We start from the raw sequence: 19,427 nt of genomic DNA, 5'->3' as shown, positions 1-19,427 counted from the left end.
GTGGTCTTCAGCCTGAATTGTGGGGGGAGGGGGGAAGAAAGGAGGACAGGGACAGGAGAGAGTTCCAGAACCTGAGAGCACAATCCTGAGAGTGATCTCACTGCGGGCCCAGGATTCTGGAACTTGGGCTGCCTGATGGGCCCTATATGAAAGATGTAGTAGGGAAAAGGAGCGACAGCAGGCTAAAGGGGCCCCCCACAACCCTCCCCGACACCCTAGGAGAGCAGCCTCTCTCCGCTGGTCCCAGGGTGCCATGGAGATGGAGAGCGCGGCGGCCTCCACACGTTTCCACCAGCCTCACATGGAGAGGAAGATGAGTGCGATGACCTGTGAGATCTTCAACGAGCTTAGGCTAGAGGGCAAGCTCTGCGACGTGGTCATCAAGGTCAATGGCTTTGAGTTCAATGCCCACAAGAACATCCTCTGTAGCTGCAGTTCCTACTTTAGGTATGACAGGGTTGCCAGACTAAGCCAAAGGGGGACGTGGGCTCATTCGGACACATTCTGGTTCATTTCCTGTTTCCCACCCCATCATCTTAAGTTAGGGACACTGTCAAAACTCTGGGCTCCTGTAGCCTGGCTCCTTTGTCTTCTGAAGAGGCATAACTAGGGCTGGAGCCTCCTCTCTGCTTTTCAACTGGATTTCAACCAACTGTTGGTGGGCCAGGTGCTTTTTTCCTTTGATTCTCACCCAAACCAACCTTTGGGAAGGCTGGACAACCATACTGGATTTCCTCCTTAAACCCAGATGACAGCGTGCCACCTCGGCCGCCCCTTGTGCCCCCATCCCGGTAGAGACTATCTCAAACAGGGTGATGAATTAACAAGGATTGAGCAGATGGGAAGGAGGATGCGAGACAGCACCAAGGAAGTGTTCATCAGAAGATAAAGGGAGTTTGGGCCACAAGCATTGTGACCCAGGAAGTGGCAGAGCTATTTTGTTCATGAGCTGAAAATGTTTGAGGTATCAATTCCAGTGAACATGTGATAAATATGTCCCATCTGTTGCTAAAAATTCTCATTCACCTAGACCTACAATGGGGTATACAAAAGACCAGATAGTGAATATTTTAAGCCTTGCAGGCCATATAGCCTCTGTCACAATGACGCACTCTGCCTTTACAGGGGGAAAGCAGCCATAGACAATGCTAAATGAGAGGGCATGGCTGTGTTCCAATAAAATGATTTATGGATGCTGAAATTTGAATTTATTATAATATCTAGGTGTCACAAAATCTTTCCATTTTTCCCCCCCACTTAAACATGTGAAAAACAAGGTCATCTGGGCGGCTCAGTCAGTTAAGCGGTTTAAACTCTTTTTTTTTTTTTAATTTTTTTTTTTTAAAGATTTTATTTATTCGACAGAGATAGAGACAGCCAGCGAGAGAGGGAACACAAGCAGGGGGAGTGGGAGAGGAAGAAGCAGGCTCATAGCAGAGGAGCCTGATGTGGGGCTCGATCCCATAACGCCGGGATCACGCCCTGAGCCGAAGGCAGACGCTTAACCGCTGTGCCACCCAGGTGCCCCAGCGGTTTAAACTCTTGATTTCAGCTCAGGTCATGACCTCAGGGTTGTGAGATCGAGCCCTGCATGGGGCTCCACATTAGGCATGGAGCCTGCTTAAGATTCTCTCCTTCTCCTTCTGTTTCTCCCCCACCCCACTGCCCCACCCCCCGCAAAAAAAAAAAAAAGTAAAAAAACATTCTCAGCTTGTAGGTGGTACAAAAACGAGAGGTGGGCCAAATCTGGCCCAGAAGCTGTAGGTTTGCAGACCCCGGCTGTAGAGTTGAATCCGATTTCCAAGCCCTTATTTCCTTACACCACCTAGAAAAAGGAAGCAAAAATTTGTTAGGGCAGGTTCTTCTGTCTTGTTCAACACCTAAAAAAGTACCTAGCTATACAGTGGGAGCCCAATAAATAGTTCTGGACTAGTACACTGTCAATAATTACTTATTGAGTGCCTATTTTGTGACAGGCACTATCCAAGGTACTAGAAATAAAACAATGAGTAAAGAGATAAATATTTGTGTTCTCATAATGTTTACCTTTTAGTAGGAGGAATAGGCATTCAATAAATAAAAACATAGCAGATCATAAGTGCTAGGGGGAAAAAAGGAAGGTAGGGAGATTTATTTATTTTTGAAGATTTTATTTATTTATGAGAGACAGAGCTTGCAAGCGGAGGGGGGGTCGGGGGCGGGGAGAGGCAGAGGGAGCAGCAGACTCCCCGATGAACAGGGAGCCCAATGCGGGACTCAATCCCAGGACCCTGGGATCATGATCTGAGCTGAAGGCAGACGCTTAACCGACTAAGCCACACAGGCGCCCCAGGTAGGGAGATTTTAAATAAGAAGGTGGCGATTTTAAATAGTATGGTTTGCTGACAAACCACACTATTTGACATTTGAGCAAAGACTTTAAGGGGGAGGTGGGGGTGAGAAATATGGAGATCTGTGGGGAGCCTCCCAGGCAGAGGCCACAGCATGTACAAAAGACCAAAAATGAAGCACCTCTGGTGTGTTCAAGGAAAGCAAGGCCAGTGGGACTGGAATGGAATGGGGGGGGGGTGGGAGGAAGTGGCTGGAGAGGTATTACTGGTCCAGATCTCAGACGACCTTTGCACTCCCTGGCAAGCACTTTGTATTTTACTCTGAGCAAGAAGGGATGTCAGTGGAAGGTTTGGGTGGAAGGGGTACTCATAAGGTGGTTGGGGGGTGACTGTAAACTCTGGCAGCATCAAGGGCGGAAGCAGGGGCATCAGTTAGAAGGTTACTCCCAATCATCTAGGCCGGAGATGGTGGTGGCTTGGACCAAGAAGGCGGCAGTAAGAGGTGACCGGTGACCAGAGTCTGGGTGTGTGTCGACTGAACGGTACATACTAAAAAAATGTATTGCTGAAGTTTAATTTCCTTAAGCAAGGTTGAGATAGAAGAGACCTAGGTCATACTCCTGCCTCTAGACCCCAGTTCCCCCCCTCCCCCCAACGAAACAGGGAAAAGTTCTAGTTATCATGAGGATTAGAAGAAGAGTGACCAAAGTCAAAGTTCTTGGCAAGGTTCTCTTGCCCACTATATAAATATGCCCACAGTCTACTCCCCGCTCTCCCTCCCCATGCCAATTTATTTCCAGCATACTCACCGTGCACTACTTGGGAAATGTCCAAACTCTCCTGGACCAAAAAAAAAAAAAAAAAAAAAAAAAAAGGTGGGGGGAGAGCCTGGCAAACTGGAGAGAAATGTTTCAGTGGCTGCTAGTTTCTTTCTTTTTTTTCCCAGAGCTTTGTTTACAAGTGGCTGGAACAACACTGAAAAGAAGGTATACAACATTCCTGGCATTTCCCCTGACATGATGAAGCTAATTATTGAATATGCATACACCCGGACCGTCCCTATCACACCGGACAATGTGGAGAAGCTGCTGGCTGCTGCAGACCAGTTTAACATCATGGGTATTGTCAGGGGCTGCTGTGAGTTCCTCAAGTCGGAGCTGTGTTTGGATAACTGTATCGGCATCTGCAAGTTCACGGACTACTACTACTGTCCCGAGCTGAGGCAGAAGGCCTACATGTTCATACTGCACAACTTTGAGGAGATGGTGAAGGTCTCGGCCGAGTTTTTAGAGCTCTCAGTCACTGAACTGAAGGATATCATTGAGAAAGATGAGCTCAACGTCAAACAAGAAGATGCTGTATTTGAGGCCATTTTAAAATGGATTTCTCATGACCCCCAAAATAGGAAGCAGCATATTTCAGTTTTGCTTCCCAAGGTCAAGTTTAGTTATTTTTTGTGGGAGGCTTAATTGCTCATATTCAGTTCATTTATCCCGGAGGGACTGTGCGAAGCGCCAGATTCAGATGTTTGGCAGATTCCGGGGCTGTATTTACATACTTATATAGAAGGCATCTCCTATTCTGTGGGATTTTGCAGTTTTTTTCTTTCTTGACATTGCTAGTTCCTTCTACCCCACTTAAATTTTTGACCAAAATTCTCCCTGGCAGTGGGGGAAGGAGATGGCAAGGCCTTCAAAAGAATTCTAAAGGGCCTTCCTCTCACCCTTGCTTATTCTCTGGGTTTCCCCAAGCCCCAGGTAGAAGTGGGATAGACACCAAACCGTGAGTATTATACACAATTACAGCCATCTGGTGCTCATCTGTGTTACTTTATACAGAGACACATAGATGTGCAATGACTGAACAATCACCACAGCTTTCTCTGGTTTAATAGTCCTGCCCAGTGGCCAAGGACGGGGCTAGCTCTGCGAGCATTTGAGGTGCCTTCTATCTAGCTCTTTCTCAGCATCCAAATGTATACCACCTCCGAAAAACAAGTATTTAAACCGTGAGCTGTAAATTTCGAACACAAAATACGACCCTGCCGCCATGCAAAGGCAGAATGTAAACAGGGAGTTATGGATGCGGGTTTTCCAGGTACCCTCACCTCATCTGACTTTCTGTATTTCTTTCTTAGGTTCGCCTGGCCCTAATGCACGCTGAGTACTTCATGAACAATGTGAAGATGAACGACTATGTCAAAGACAGTGAGGAATGCAAGCCAGTCATCATCAATGCCCTAAAGGCCATGTATGACCTCAACATGAATGGACCCTCTAATTCTGACTTCACCAACCCGCTCACCAGGCCCCGCCTGCCCTATGCCATCCTATTTGCAATTGGTGGCTGGAGTGGTGGGAGCCCCACCAATGCCATTGAGGCATACGATGCTCGGGCAGACAGATGGGTGAATGTCACTTGTGAGGAAGAGAGTCCCCGTGCCTACCACGGGGCAGCCTATTTGAAAGGCTACGTTTATATCATTGGGGGGTTCGATAGTGTAGACTATTTCAATAGCGTTAAGCGTTTTGACCCAGTCAAGAAAACGTGGCATCAGGTGGCCCCGATGCACTCCCGACGTTGCTACGTCAGCGTGACAGTCCTCAGCAATTTTATTTACGCCATGGGAGGATTTGACGGCTACGTGCGTCTCAACACTGCTGAACGTTACGAGCCGGAGACCAACCAGTGGACGCTCATCGCCCCTATGCATGAGCAGAGGAGCGACGCAAGTGCCACAACGCTCTACGGGAAGGTAGGAATGGGGAGCGGGGAAAGAACACGGCCAGAAGTAACGCTCTTCTTTGTTTTTTGCGAGTGGATGGAAAATAGAAGAGGCAGTACTCACTTTGCAGGACTAACTCTGTCCTCAGATGACAAAGTGGCCCTTTGTAAATGTCCTTTAAAATTTTACTCATTAAAAATTTAGGGAAGTATGCACACATGGAAAAAAAGAAACCGATTGTTCAGGCTGGCATCGGATGGGTGCCCTTCTCACCACTGTATACACACCCTTTCTTTCTACTCCCCAGAGGTAGTGATTTTAATAACCTTGCGCCCCTCCTCACACAGGTCTACATATGTGGTGGTTTTAACGGAAATGAGTGTCTGTTTACAGCGGAAGTGTACAACACTGAGAGTAATCAGTGGACAGTCATAGCACCCATGAGAAGCAGGAGGAGTGGAATAGGTGTGATTGCTTATGGAGAACACGTATATGCGGTGAGTTCACCTTGCGCCACACAAAAACGGTAACGCTGGATTCTTTGGTTCGCAAATAGGGTTACACTATCATTGGTAAGCATTTGAAAAGCATTTTTTTCCCGTGGAAAATAGTGGAAAGAGGGAGGTATGAAATCACTGGTTCCCTCACCCCCAACCCACCCCACCCCACCCCACCGGCGGCCGCTTCCTCCAAGAACAGAAGCCATGGCTAACAGTCAACCGTGTTTCCCTTACTGTCCACAGGTAGGTGGCTTTGATGGAGCAAATCGACTTAGGAGTGCAGAAGCCTACAGCCCCGTGGCTAATACTTGGCGCACAATCCCCACTATGTTTAATCCTCGTAGCAATTTTGGCATCGAGGTGGTGGACGACCTCTTGTTTGTGGTGGGCGGCTTTAACGGCTTCACAACCACCTTCAACGTGGAGTGCTACGACGAAAAGACGGACGAGTGGTATGACGCCCATGACATGAGCATCTACCGCAGCGCTCTGAGCTGCTGTGTGGTGCCAGGGCTGGCCAACGTCGGGGAGTATGCGGCGAGACGGGACAACTTCACAGGGCTAGCACTGCGAGATGAAGTAAAGTACTCCGCTTCGACAAGTACCCTACCTGTATGAGCCTCTTCATTTAGCTAATAAAGAGTCTAAGCAATAAGAATTACTTCTTTTTTTAAATAAATGCAGTGTTTAAACTTGTAAGAGTACTGGCAAATGTTCAACTTAAGGGAGCCAAGGGTTGGATGAATGAGGGAATAAGAGGGAAGGAAGAAAGATCCAACAGCGCATCATTAAAAGAAAAATCACACAGTGCAAACCAGCTCTAAAGAAATATGTTTATTTAAAACTTACATCGAGACAATTAATAGCTTCGACACAGAACAAGATAGCTTTAGGGACATAAAACAAGCTATTTTACAATGTAATGTCTCAAAGCGTCCTAAATTCTACATCTCCTCTGACTTAAAGGGGGAGAGCCGAGATTATGCTCTCAGTAGAGTAGGGGCTTGGATACTGATAGCCCCAAAAACGCACTGTGTATCGACTTGAACTAAGCATGTATTTTACAAATAACTCAATGAGCCCTAGCACATGGATCCTAATCTTCAAACATCTAGCAAGCTTAATTTTTCACAAGTGCGTTATGCAGGAGGGTGAGGTTAACAACAAGCGCTCTACTGTATGTGCTTCAACGTCAGGCATTCGTAGTGGTGCTCGGAGAGTAGGACAAAACGCCCTACCAAGGTCATCGACAAAGCCGTTATTTGGCTATCTAGTTAAATTCCTTGAAGCAAGAGGACTACTACATTATGTTACTATTATTGTATTACTCAACTATGAGCTGTTTTGTCTCTAATGACCAGAACACGTTATAATGTAGGCATTATAACAGCAACAAAAATGGACTATTCTCAAGAAAGTGACAAACTGGAGTGATAGACCGTGCCAAAATTTTGACAATTAAAGGAGAGACTGAACTGTTTCTCATATATTCTACAGTTAAATGGCAACTATAAATACCCTATTTTTCTAGTGGAGGCAGAGAACTTGCTTCATAATTCTGTGGACTTTCAAAAGACAGGAAGTGTGGCCAACATATCCTTTTTAAGCTTAATTTGATGAAAGTACAAAAAATTCCCTTTAGTTACGCTTGATTAGGCCAAGTAACTAAAATAATACAATTTAGCTTGTCTACCTACAGAAGTGTCTTATTAGAATTACGAAGCAGAGAATGAAGTAGTTAAACATACCACATGCTACACTAGTCAAGAAACAAAGAAGAAAACAGTGTGCCCTAGGAACTGCCTTACCAGCAGCCGGAAGAGTTTAAAAAACAAAAGCACACAAATCTTTGATAAACACTATCTTTCCAGCTTCAAACCTCTGTTCTATATATATATATAAAAGTCAGTATTTTAAAAGTTTTTGGTCCCAACAATACTATATAAAACTAAGTGATCAGAACAAAACTGATGTCAATGAATTGAGATTTTTAAGCAAAATCTCTCCGAACTGGCACAGCAAAAGCAAAGCTGGATTTCAAGATACACACGACTAACCATGCAAACAACTGCAAGTGGGATTACTTAAACTGTAAGCTCATGACTGACATTCTCAAGAGATGCCACAGATTTGTTTTTTAAAGCCATGGTGGGGTAGGTATAGTTAAAGGATATCCACTCTAAGATACAAGTAGCACTCAAAATTATGTGTAGGTGTTAGTTTTTGGTATAATCAATTCCGCTCTTTTCCTTCCACAAAACAACAACAACAGCAACAACAAGAACGAAAGGTCTGCTTGAATACATGTTAAGCTGTCCTTTTTAAAGCTATATTTTTAACTGCTTAAATTACCAAACACATTCTTTAAGTTTTCATCAAAAAGGCAATTTCTTTCCCAAAGAGCCATTTTAGGCTGGTTATCATAGTCAGAACCTTTCTAAATACTCTGGAAGTTATTTCCAGTTTAGATTTCAGAATGTCAGCCTTGAACAGATTTAAGCAAATCTGGTTTCCTTCCTTATTAACAAGTTAGTTAGGATATTTCAGAAACACGAGTTATTGATGTGAAGTCACACATGTGAATTCAAATATGAAAATTAGAAATTCAGTCGTCAGGAAAACCTGCACACATCATGCAAGGAAGGACTTACCCCTTCTTTTCAGCCATGGCCTAGGCTGCCTGCTAAGTTAAAAAAAACAACAGTTTCAATCAAGTTTTCAAAACCAGATTATATCTAAATCTTAGAGGAGGTAGAACTTGTCACATCACGTGAAAAAAGACCACCCCCCAAAATAACTTGGTAACAATGGTCTCAGACGACAACTCTGAGATAAGATTCAAAAACCATACATCACACGTTCTAGAGAGAAACATTGTAGTGAGCTACTGAATTATTTCACCACCACCAAGAAAAGGAACTTAGCTAGCAGGGTCTATCAGAGAGAACAGCACTCAGTGAGCTTTTCTGTCTCACTTGCATAGACCTCTCTCAACTCAGAACTAGCACTTCTCAGAAATGGCTTTTTTCAAAATAACTACAAACGGAAATTGATAAAATGGTAGAGGTGGCATAGGATAATAAATCCTCATACAAAAATAGGACTTGAAGTTTACTACCCCCACCCACCCCAATCTAAATGAAATGGTTTTAAAGCAGATTTCCAACACATTTATTGACAAACTTTGTCCTAGGCAGGGATACTAATTTAGAAATTTCAGGGAAGTTCTTGGTATAGAGTCCAAGGGCTAAATACTAATAGTCTTGCAGCAGACTGAGAGCCCAAATTTCTGGTTGTGCTTTTTCTCTTTTGATGTTTGATACAATAAGGAGGTTAATTATAATGGACTAGGGGAAAAAATAATCACTGCACTTGGAATTCAACTTCTAGAACAGTATTCTGGAATGTCTAAGGAGACAGACATTCTGAAAGAAAGAAGAAACTAAGCTAACTGAATGCTAATTCGTAAAAACCTTGGGAGTGTGTTAGAGAATCAAAAGAATGAATAAAATAAAAGGTAACTAAAGCAACACGTTTTTAAGAGCCATAATTGTGTACCTAAATTTGGTATTCTAGGCTCAAAGTTCCAATAAAAGTCTAGGGCAACTGGATAAAATAGAACCACCAGGACTGAGAAAAAATAAGGCTTCTCTTTAGCAACATTTCTCTAAATTGTCACTTCCTTCCCATTTTGAAAAGTTTCTTTTAGAAAGGAATGAGGATGCTATACAATACACATTAGGGCAAAATTTACAATCGAAGGCATTGAGTGTCGATTGTCATAGGCGTTATTCACACTTAGTAATTCATCCTCAAATAAGCCTGCAACTCCGGAGAAGAGTGTTTAAGTGTTTTAATGCCTTTGACTGCTCAGTCTACTCTAACAATACTATTCTCTTAGAGAAACGAATTTCACATATATAACCTCCTCTGTAGTACATCAATCAGCTAAAGATCAATACCCTTGTCAACTACCGTCCCCTCAGAACGACGGCTCCAAGTCTGTAATAGTTGCTGAAGAAATGAAATAATTCAAAAAATAATGAGCCAATCGCAAATTTCTCATCAGTCATCTCTTCTAGAAACGAAACAGAATTTCTAGATAAACACATACAACAAAATATCAATGCAATTATTCTGAAATCCTCTTGCTGAAATATTGTGCTTTTCCCTTCAAATCTCAGTCTCACGATTGCACAAACCTCCTGCAGACGAGGGCTCAGTGCATAAATCCTGCCCTTTCCAAAACCGGCCATTCAGGAAAAAATCAAAAGGAATATCAACGTAAATGTGCACGTAAACTGTTGCTTAAAGCATGTTCAAAACAGTAAGTCCCTAAGACAAAGGAGTTTTAACTTGTTGGCAGAAAAACAGCCAAGTGGCTATCCCTGGTTTTTCCACGTGCCATTAGTAAGATCTCAGTCAGCCAGCACATCCACACAAACCAGACAGAAAAAGACTACAAACCAACAAAATCACCACGTATTAAAACGACTCTCCCATTCTTCAGTTTTTTAACTATATTTCCTTTATATGGGGCAATAATCAGTTTAGGTAGAAAATAAGTTATCGACATACTTTTTCAAGTAACAGTCTGGGTATCCGCAGCCTCACGAAACAGGTACAACTGTTTTAAGCTGCACCTGTTAGGGAACCTAGCATTCAATCTGAGAGCTCGGCACTCGTCGCATGTTTAGGGCGTGCCGATGTATTTCTTGCATCTGTCTGATCCGGTCCTTCTGCCACATTAAGTTTTGAGGCATAGGGTATCTCTGTGTGCCATGCAAGTACCGGTATGGGATTCTTACGTGGCAAGCAGTGGCTCTACAACGCGGCTGTGGCATGGGAGGAAGAAGCATCCACCGCTTTCTTTCAGCACAGTATCGGTAGGCTTCTTTCCGATACTGTTTGTCAATATCGTCACTGTTTTTCCAGCCGCCAATAATGAAAACGTCATCTTTGTAATAGCAGATGGCTGCTCCTTCGATGCTTAGGACTTCTGGAGGTAAGCTTTCAAGGATCTCATCGGAAACTTGGCTGGCAATTTTTCTTACTGCCTCTTCATTTTCTAAAGAGTAACTCTTTGGACAGCATGATGCGGTCTGATAAAAGTTTGAATTGACCACAGACATTTGGAAAAAGCAGTAATTGTCAATAAGTGGCAAAGATTCCACATCTTGCCACTGTCGAGTCTCCGTATCATAGCACGTAATTACAGCCTTTAATCCGTCTTCTGTGTCCCGGTCCACAGGAGTGCGGGCAGCGATGTACACAAATCGGTCTTCAATGGCTAGCGCTTTGACATCTCGAAGAATCTTTGGTGCCGATTCCAAGTTGTGCCATTTATCAAGCTCAGGATTATAAACAGTCACGTCTTTAAAGCCAGGACTAAAGTTGCCATGTCCTCCAATGCTGTAGAGCTTCCCTTTGACTTCTGTTAACCCAAAAGAATGCTTCCTTGTCATCAGACTACAAACATGTTCCCACGTATTCAAGTTTGGGTTGTATCTTTCCACAGTTTTAGCAAACCCTGGTTCCATTGATCCAGCAACATACACGTAGGACTCTGTTACTGCAACAGCATGTCCATCAAGGTGATTATGAATATGGGGCAGGTTTACCCATCTGTCTTCATCGACAAAATATCCCACACATTCACTTAAATAATCCCCTCCTTCTGACACACCTCCAATAACCATGATCACGTCCATGTTTTGCCCATAGCGAGGTAATAATGAGACATGAGAGGCGGGATGCTGGAAGGTGCCAGACTGTATGTTTTCAGCCCTCAGAGCATGCCTCTCTACTGCATCGGCCACTAACTTGACGCAAACTTCATTATTGGCCACCAGCCTCTCTGGTTTGACATGCCGAGTAAGGTAAGTAGGTTTCATCTGGGACAATCTGAGCAATTTAAAAAGTTCTTCAAAGTATCTTTCTCTCTCTTCAGCATTTCTCTGAACCCACTTCAAAACTGTTTCAAAGAGAACCTCTTCAGAATCCACTGTAATTTCCAAGTCCGACAGCCAGTCTCGAATGAGATGGAAAGGTAAAGTATAAAATTCTTCATCCTGAATTACTTTGTGGAAATTTCTCCGTATCATATCGGCAGCTTTCAGAGCAAGTTGGCTCAAGGTATACATGTGAGCTAAGCTATGAATGGCCACACAATTAGAGAGATGAAGTTTTTTCTTGAGAAATTCTCCACAAAATTCTTTTAAACGAATTAAAAGGAACCTAAAATCAAGAAAAAGAAATTTTCAAATGTGCATATTTTTTGTGGTTGCATTTTAAGAACATCTGAATTATACAAATTAAAATGATAAGCTTCATCTCACTTTATGCCCAACATCTGAAAAAAAGGCAAATCCCCCCAAATTAAAAAGGATTATGCTGAAAAGTATATTTAAAAGCATAAAGTCATCTTTATATAGGCTATATTTTAAATTATTTGTATTATATAGTTTATGTATAATTATACATGATACATACAACACACAAACAATGGAGAGTTCTTCATAGTGTAAGGTTTCCTGGAACATATCCTTTAATAAAGTATAATAGAGAAAGACACATATGATTTCACTCATATGTGGAGCTTAAGAAACAAAACAAACGTGCAAAGGAAAAAAAAAGAGAGAGAGAGAGAGAGACAAACCAAGAAAGAGACTCTTAGAGAACTGATGGTTACAAAGGAGACGGGGGAGGATGAAATGGGTGATGTGGACTGAGCAGTGCACTTATCATGGTGAGCACTGGGTAATGTATAGAATCGCTGAATTACTGTGTTGTACACTTGAAACTAACATAACACTGTATGTTAACTATACTTTAATTAAAATAAAAAACTTAATGAAAAAAATAAAATACAACAGTCCCACACTTTATTTTTATTAGCAAAGGCAAATCCCAATCCCAACTTGTCTATGCCATTCCTGTCCTAAACCCCTGTCAATCACCAGCCTTTTCTTCAATGAGGCAGGGTCTCAGGGAAGAGACTTTATTAAGCCTTGAGTAGATGGTACAGGAACTGTGGCTCCTGGGAAGCTATGTCTGCTCAAATATCAGAAGGAACAGCAGTGGAAGCCTCGTGTCAGAGGTTTTAATCTCTTTACCAGTTTTCTCCTTGGGCAGCGGATGATGGGGGCAGGGGGTGGTGAGGCAGGGAGGGTGCGGCCTGAGCTGGGTTCTCATTAAAGCAAACTCAAACAACAACAACAAACATATGTAAGTGGTTTGGCATGTAGCTGACTAGAAGTTGTCTGCCCACCTAAATTCACTGACACATATTCCCTTGGAGAGGGTGTTTGAAACACTGCTCTATGAAAACAACATATATATACTAGGCATTTGCCATGTGCTGGGCAGTGTGCTGGACACTTCCTATTATTTCCTTGTAAGTACCCTTGAAGGAAGGTATGATCAACAGACAGTATATGGATGGCAGGGAGAGGGATGTTTTTCTCCGAGCTGATGGGTAAGATTAGATGTGATAGTTGCAAGGCACTTAGAACAGTGTCTAACACCAGGCAGCTGCTAAAGCAGCTGACAGATGGAGAGAAGTTAAAAGTTTTAAGTAAATTGCCTGGGGCATTCTCTCCTTACCTCCAACTTCCCTATAAAGCAGGGGCAAATCTGAAAAATAAGCCCACACGACAGACATAAACATAGCTTGAGTGATTGCAATGACCCTTCTCTACCCATTTTCATTCAACAAACTTCCCTCTCTCAAATCTATACCTGCCCCCATCCTTCTTCACCCTCTAATGAATGACCCAACCTTGGGCTTTGAGAAAACAGAAGCAATCAGGCAGAAACTCCATCTCTCCACCGCCCAATCTGCCCACAGCTCTATCCTATACTCTGTCCTCCCAGTCCAACTTCTCCATTTTAAATACAGATTCTATCCCCTTCTTGGTTTTAAGGACTTTGCTCCTGCAATTATTCCCCCACTTCTGTAACATCAATTTCTCCTCTTCCACTGATTCCTTTTTTTCCCCCCAGTACACAAACAAGCTCTAGTATCTCCTATCTTAGAGGGGGGAAAAAGACCTCCCTGACTCTTCCCCAAACATTTCCATGTGTATCATCATTCTGCCCCTCTTTATAGGAAGACTTAAACGGCTCTTGTTAATGCCATCGAGGACCTCTATTATTGCCAAATCCAACAATCTATTATGGTTGACAGAGTTGACATGCTAAGGCTACTCCCTCCTCCACACTCTCTCCTCTACACCCTGAGAGACCCATCTCCTCTGCTGGTTTCTTAACATTTTGGAACCCCAGGGCTCAATCCTGCCCCTTCTCTGTCTACACTCTCTCCCTAAGTAATTTCATCCAGTCCCATGGCTTTAATTACCATCTATATGCCATATTCCTCCCAGTCTCTAGCTCCCAATGTTCTTATATCCAACTGCCTCCTCAGACATTCCCTGGACCAAAACCAAACTCCTCATCTTCCTCCCAAACTTGCTTTCCTACACTCTTCCACGTCTTAATAAATAAATAACCCTATCTTTCCAATTGCTTGGATCAAAAAACTAGCAGTCTTTTCCCTTATACTCTTCATCAAACCCACCAGTAAATTCGTCTCCTCTACCTTCAAAACATATCTAGAATTGAAGTGCTAATCACCTTTACTTTTCTTCAATCCAAGCCTCTACCACCATTCCAACCTCCTAATCTCTTTGCTTCTGCCCCAGGAGCGCCATCCTTTTCTCAACACAGCAGATTCCTCACATCAGACTGCATTGTTCCTCTGCCCCCAAAGCAAAATTCTTCAAATCAGACTGCATCATTCCTTTGCCCCCAAACCTTCCCATCTCACACTCATTCAGAGTAAGAGTTCCTTCCACAGGCTGCAAGCCCTTGGGAATCCAAGCTCCATGGAAACTAGATCCATCCCCAGCACCACCCTGAGGGGCCTCTCCCACCCGTCTCCACCTGCATCCATCTGATCCATCCACACTGGCCTCCTGCTATTCTCTAACATCCAGATAAGCTCCGCCTCCCGGCCTTTCCACCTGTGTTCCCTACCTGAAACACTCTTTACCTCATCTCCTTTGGTTCTTTGCAAAATGTCTTCTTCATTAGGCATTCTCTACGTACTCAATTAAAAAACACAGTTCCTCTCCACCAGCACTTCCTATCTGCCCTTACCATGCTGTATTTTTCATCAAAGCTGTAACAATCATCTGACATGCTGGTCTACTTATTTATTGTCCATTTACCAAAGTAAGTGCAAGGAGGAAAGGGACTTTGTTTTGTTCACCACTGAATTCCCAGCACCTCAGGACCCAGTGTCTGATCTGATACATAACAGGCACTCAATAGGTATTTGTTAAAATAATGTACCTGTAACACAATACTGCCAAAACAGACTCCTCCGTATATCTAAAAATGGCATTCACCTGTCTCCTAACCATTCTCTGAAGCATCCATTCCTACCCTTTACAGTCCATTTCTCACAGTAGCAGAATCGGCTTTTAAAATAATTACATCAAGAGACTTCCTTCACCCAGCTTCCCATCGCTCAGTTTAAAAAAAAAAAAATCAAACTCCTTATTTCAATGCATTTCACACACCCTTCACCTACGAGATCCAGCTCCACTGGGTATCTCCTTTAGTTCTTTACGCCAATGGGGTCCTGCCAGAAGACCTTTGCGCTATCTGCTCGGAATGTTCATTTCCCATCTTTGCACGGTAGGTCTTTCTTGCCGTTTGGAGGTCGGTTTAAATGTCACCTCCTCAGAAAGGTCTTTCCTCTATCCAATCACTATCCTTTCATCCTTTTTAAATGTCAACACAGCACTGATTACACGCAGACTTTCTTTTTCACTGCCTTTTGTCCCTCCACCTGGAATCTGAGCTCCCTAACAGCAGGGCGCCCTCGTCAGACCCGCCGGCTGCAACCTCAGTACCCAGTGCAGTGGCTGCCCCACAGCACACAGCAGGAGCTCAATAAGTATCAAACAAATGCATTTCCTCGGGGCTCCCTCCGGTCGCACCCCTAGGCATTGCCTCCCCGCCGCCGCCGCCCCCTCCCTGGAAGTGGCCCTCGGTGGGCGAGCATCTCCACCGCCCGGCGCGCGGCCCTCCGCATCCCGCCTACCTGTCGGCCAACTCCAGCACCTCGTGCACGCTGCCCGTGCTGACGCGGATGCGCCCGGTGTACATGTATTCGATAACGGCTTCCACCGTGTCGGGCTCGGGCCCAGGCTCGGAGCTCCACTTGCGCATCTCCACCCGGCCCGAGCGGGACTCCGAGAACTGACCCGAGAGTAGGGGCGTGAAGTACTCGGTGGCGGCGGCCAGCACCGAGCGGTGGGCCCGGAACTCGCGGCCTCCCGCGCCGCCGAAGCACAAGGTAATGTCGCAGAAGAGGCCCTGGCGCCGCTGCTCGTTCTGCCTCCAAGACAGCTCCGAACAGTGAGAGCTGCACTCGAAATCCTCGGCCTCCGGGCCCGGATCGCCCCCGCTCGCCTCCATTGCAGATATGCCGGGCCCAGACCCGAAGTCCACCGTGCCGCTGCCTCGGACTTCGGCGGCCAGCCCTGCCGAGCCGGCGGCGGCCGTCTCCATGCTCTCCATCTCCAGCACCTGAAGAGATGCGGCCGCTGCCGCCGCCGCCGCCGCCGCCACCGCCGCCGCCGCCATCTTGACGCCGCCGCGCCCGACCTCCACAGCCTCGGAACGATCCAGCCGTTCTGGTGCGACACAGAGGGATTCTGGGAATAAATAGTGGGCGCGGGGCGGAGCCGGGCGCCGCTGGTGTGCGCACGCGCGGCCGCGCCCGCTCGGAGGAGTCCCACCTTGGAGAGGGCTTAACGGTGAAGCTTCCCCAGAAGTCCTACACCCAAGTCTCAGTGGGAGGTTGGCTTGTCTCCTTCCCCTTAGAGTGGCATGCTCTTCGTGGTCATTTTGTACCAAAAGCCACCCTGGACCATCAACCCATTGTTAGTGCCTCGGGCGGCAACAGTGGACTTTAAGATTTAAAATTAATTTGGAGTAAACATTAAAAAAGAGAAAAGGCTTGAGACTGAAACCCAGCTAAGCAGATGAGGGTGAGCAAGTTACTTAGTATCTCTGAACCAATTTATGTTCTAAAAATGGGATATCTATTTTGGGAGATCGCTGTGAGGATTAAATGAGATTATTGTGTCTTAACGTAGTGCTGGAACCATAGTTACTGTTCCGTTCTTTAAAAGATGAATAGAAGCCACTTCGGGGGATTAAGCAAGGGAGTGGCTCTATTAGTGTTTTAAAATATCACTGGTGGCTCTAGAAATAATGAAAAAGTGGCATTAAGGGCACTAGTTAGACTAGATATGGATGGATCAGAGGGATAATGAAAGGGTACATGCATAGGAGGTGGCAACCAGAGAGAAGTGGAGGAAAGGACTCTCTTTGGCTTGAGTATCTGGGCAGAGCTTTGGTTCCTCTTCACTGAGAAAGGGAGAGGTACAGATATAGGGGTGAACATAGGGGTTTTGTTTGTTTTTAAATTTTATTTGTTCACTTTTTTAAAAGTTTATGTCTTAGTAATCTTTACACCCAAGGTGGGCCTCAAACTCACAACCCTGAGACAGAGTCGCAAGCTCCACTGACTGAGCCAGCCAGAAGCCCCCTTAGGGGGTTTTCTTTGAAGCTAGTGTTTTGATTAGTTCTTTCTCTCTCTCTCTCTCTCTGTGTGAAGAGGTGGATGAACGTTTAAAAAAATGACATGTAGTAAAACCGTAAGTATAGTTCAAAGAAATACAGAGGAAAGGATATGGAGGACATGAGACAGTAGTGTGTCTTGTTACTGGATAGTTTATTGAAACCAAACTGATAATACAGAGAAGAGACTGAGGTGGCAGCTGCCAGAATCTTGGAGGATTACAGATGCAAACTGGCTAGAGACGAGTCCTTGAACCCACACGTCAGTAACACACTGATAAATCAGTTGCATAAATACAGAGAACGAAAGACACGGGACATTTCACAGCTTTTCGCTTTGCATTTGTTTTAAACATGTATGTTACAACTTTACATTTTAAATTACCACTCCACGTATTTTGTGACAATGGCTAAGGATGCAATGGTCCCATCCCCCTGACATAAGCAGAGTTTGGTCTGCAACATACAACATTTCAGTGAGATACCAAACAAACCCTAAACACATAACACATAAAAAGATCTTTTAAAAAATCAGATGAACACAATGCTCTTCGGGTTATACGAGGAAGAAAGGGAAGTGGAAAAATAAGACATTAGGGATGCTTTCAATTGATAGTATCTTGAGGTCTTAAAAGTTTCATTCCCTTCCTCCAGGAGGGGAAAAAAATTTTTTTTTAACTAATGGAAAAAAGAAAGCAACATCATAACACCCTACAATGAGGAAAAACACTATCCTTACAGTGCTTAGATGCTTCCATATAATAAATACAGCAGGTAGCAGAGCAAATGTCACAATTTATTGGCTTGGTTTTTATTTCTATGCTTATAAAAAAAAATACTAAGCTTCTTTGTGTGGACTGAACAGTGTTAGCCTGGGGCTGTCTTCGGTGCCTGTACACCCGTGGCTGTTTACATTCCAGGCCCATCCTAGAGCAAGCTCCCGTGCCAGCTGTCTGCACGCTGTTTGTTTCCCAGGGGAGGAGTGCTTGTCTTCACTTTACTGCGGCGGGGTTCCTGGCTCATTACATGCTCATGTGTTCCGGAAGAACATATGAAATATCATCCCACGGGTGACGATACAGCCCCTGCTTCAGCCTCTTCTGATCGAGATAGTGTCCTGAAATATGGAGCAAAGGCATCTTTTTATTAAGAGTTGGTGAGTCTGTTAAAAGTTTGGCGAGGGGGAGAGGATAAGGATGAGAAATCATTCTAATACAAAAAAACTGAGGAAGTAAATCTAGATCCACTGCTTAGGTAGATGGCAGCCTGGGTGAAAGGCAACTGTTAGATTTCATTCTGTTTTCCTGGGCTGGCGGTCAGTCATTTCCAAGAACAAAGGAACAAAGATAAAGGGGGAAATTAAACTAAAAAGGAAGGATTAGGAACAATGATGAAGATAATGTGACATGTAGAAACTTGCCACATAGGTAAGTGTTATAGCTGAACCATCCGGGGAAACCAAACCAAAAAGAATTTTTTTTTTTTTAAGATTTTATTTATTTGAGAGTGAGAGCGCGCGTGCGTGCGAGCACGAGTGGTGGGGAGCAGCAGAGGGAGAGGGAGAAGCAGACTTTGTGCTGAGCGGGGAGCCCGATGCAGGGCTTGATCCAGGACCCTCGGATCATGACCTGAGCCGAAGGCAGATGCTTAACCACTGAGCCACCCAGACGCCCCCAAACTGAATTCTTAATCACAGCAACAACTTCCAACTCACCAATGAAGCCCATACTCCTTCCCAGCACAAAGATGCCATTGAGGGCTCCAATGTCAATATATTCATCAGCTTCCTCCCTGCAACACAAAATCAACCTGTGGTTTTAAAACGGCTCACGTGACTGCCCTCCTCCCCAGAAACGGTACAACTTCTGCCCTCAAACGAGAAGCGAGCTCTCTTTGGTTTCAAAGTAGAGAAAGGGTGCTCTGGGTGGTTAAGAGTAGAGTAGAGATTATTTTTGTTTTCTTTAAACCTCTCCCTATTTTCTAAATCCTCTGTAATGAGCACGCACTGCTTTTAGCACTGGAAGGTAACAACAAGCATCAGTAATTGTTAAGAAGAAAGTGGTCACAGAGCTCACCGGGTAAAGGACCCACAGTTTCTAAGCATGTCTACAAACGCAACTCCGATGAAACCGTCGACGTTCAGGATCAGATTTGGTTTCTGGGAAGGCAAAAAATTCAAAGCACTTATTATTTCTCATTTTTTCTTTATAATTT

The 19,427-nt window shown here is 44.4% G+C and overlaps 3 protein-coding genes across 8 annotated transcripts in view; 1 reads left to right on the top strand and 2 right to left on the bottom strand.

Annotated features, from left to right (window-relative positions):
* Positions 1-253: 253 nt before the first annotated feature.
* Positions 254-6,237, top strand: KLHL10 (kelch like family member 10). The gene is made up of 5 exons (XM_087854389.1): positions 254-447; positions 3,256-3,766; positions 4,468-5,085; positions 5,403-5,552; positions 5,799-6,237. Exons 1-5 carry the CDS (start codon positions 254-256, stop codon positions 6,171-6,173), a joined length of 1,848 nt encoding a protein of 615 aa, XP_087710515.1. The 3' UTR covers positions 6,174-6,237.
* A 137-nt stretch (positions 6,238-6,374) lies between these two features.
* Positions 6,375-16,275, bottom strand: KLHL11 (kelch like family member 11). Of its 3 annotated transcripts, none has more exons than XR_006776834.2 (3): positions 15,667-16,275; positions 10,134-11,792; positions 6,375-8,238 (listed from the first exon to the last, which is right to left on the bottom strand). XR_006776834.2 is itself a non-coding variant. In XM_045781663.2 (2 exons), the coding sequence occupies exons 1-2, from the start codon at positions 16,209-16,211 to the stop codon at positions 10,211-10,213; spliced, it is 2,127 nt and encodes a 708-aa protein (XP_045637619.1). In that variant the 5' UTR covers positions 16,212-16,275; the 3' UTR covers positions 6,375-10,210. The 3 variants fall into 3 exon arrangements, 1 of the variants encoding a protein (XP_045637619.1); XR_015721291.1 differs by having other exon boundaries at positions 6,375-8,235; XM_045781663.2 differs by having other exon boundaries at positions 6,375-11,792.
* Positions 16,276-17,348: 1,073 nt separating this feature from the next.
* Positions 17,349-19,427, bottom strand: part of ACLY (ATP citrate lyase) — a 40,003-nt gene continuing 37,924 nt past the window's right edge. For all 4 annotated transcript variants that reach the window (XM_045781515.2, XM_045781516.2, XM_045781512.2 and 1 more), the window contains 3 exons: positions 19,289-19,371; positions 18,928-19,004; positions 17,349-18,330 (listed from right to left, as the gene is read on the bottom strand). In XM_045781515.2, the coding sequence (XP_045637471.1) occupies positions 18,236-18,330; positions 18,928-19,004; positions 19,289-19,371 (255 nt within the window). In that variant the 3' untranslated portion in view covers positions 17,349-18,235. The remainder of the gene's footprint in view (positions 18,331-18,927; positions 19,005-19,288; positions 19,372-19,427) is intronic.

The sequence above is a fragment of the Ursus americanus genome, chromosome 23, assembly GCF_024610735.1.
Source record: "Ursus americanus isolate L20-20 chromosome 23, mUrsAme1.1.p, whole genome shotgun sequence".
NCBI lineage: Eukaryota > Metazoa > Chordata > Mammalia > Carnivora > Ursidae > Ursus > Ursus americanus.
This window is presented reverse-complemented; position numbering and strand designations above follow the sequence as displayed.

Excerpts from the sequence above, each read along its gene's own strand:
- KLHL10 (XM_087854389.1), top strand. The coding sequence starts at position 254 with ATGGAGATGGAGAGCGCGGCGGCCTCCACACGTTTCCACCAGCCTCAC. Across the intron at positions 3,767-4,467 it reads TTTCAGTTTTGCTTCCCAAG|GTTCGCCTGGCCCTAATGCA; the intron begins GTCAAGTTTAGT and ends TTTCTTTCTTAG. Across the intron at positions 5,086-5,402 it reads CCACAACGCTCTACGGGAAG|GTCTACATATGTGGTGGTTT; the intron begins GTAGGAATGGGG and ends CTCCTCACACAG.
- KLHL11 (XM_045781663.2), bottom strand. The coding sequence starts at position 16,211 with ATGGCGGCGGCGGCGGTGGCGGCGGCGGCGGCGGCGGCAGCGGCCGCA. Across the intron at positions 11,793-15,666 it reads GTGCTGGAGTTGGCCGACAG|GTTCCTTTTAATTCGTTTAA; the intron begins GTAGGCGGGATG and ends TCTTGATTTTAG.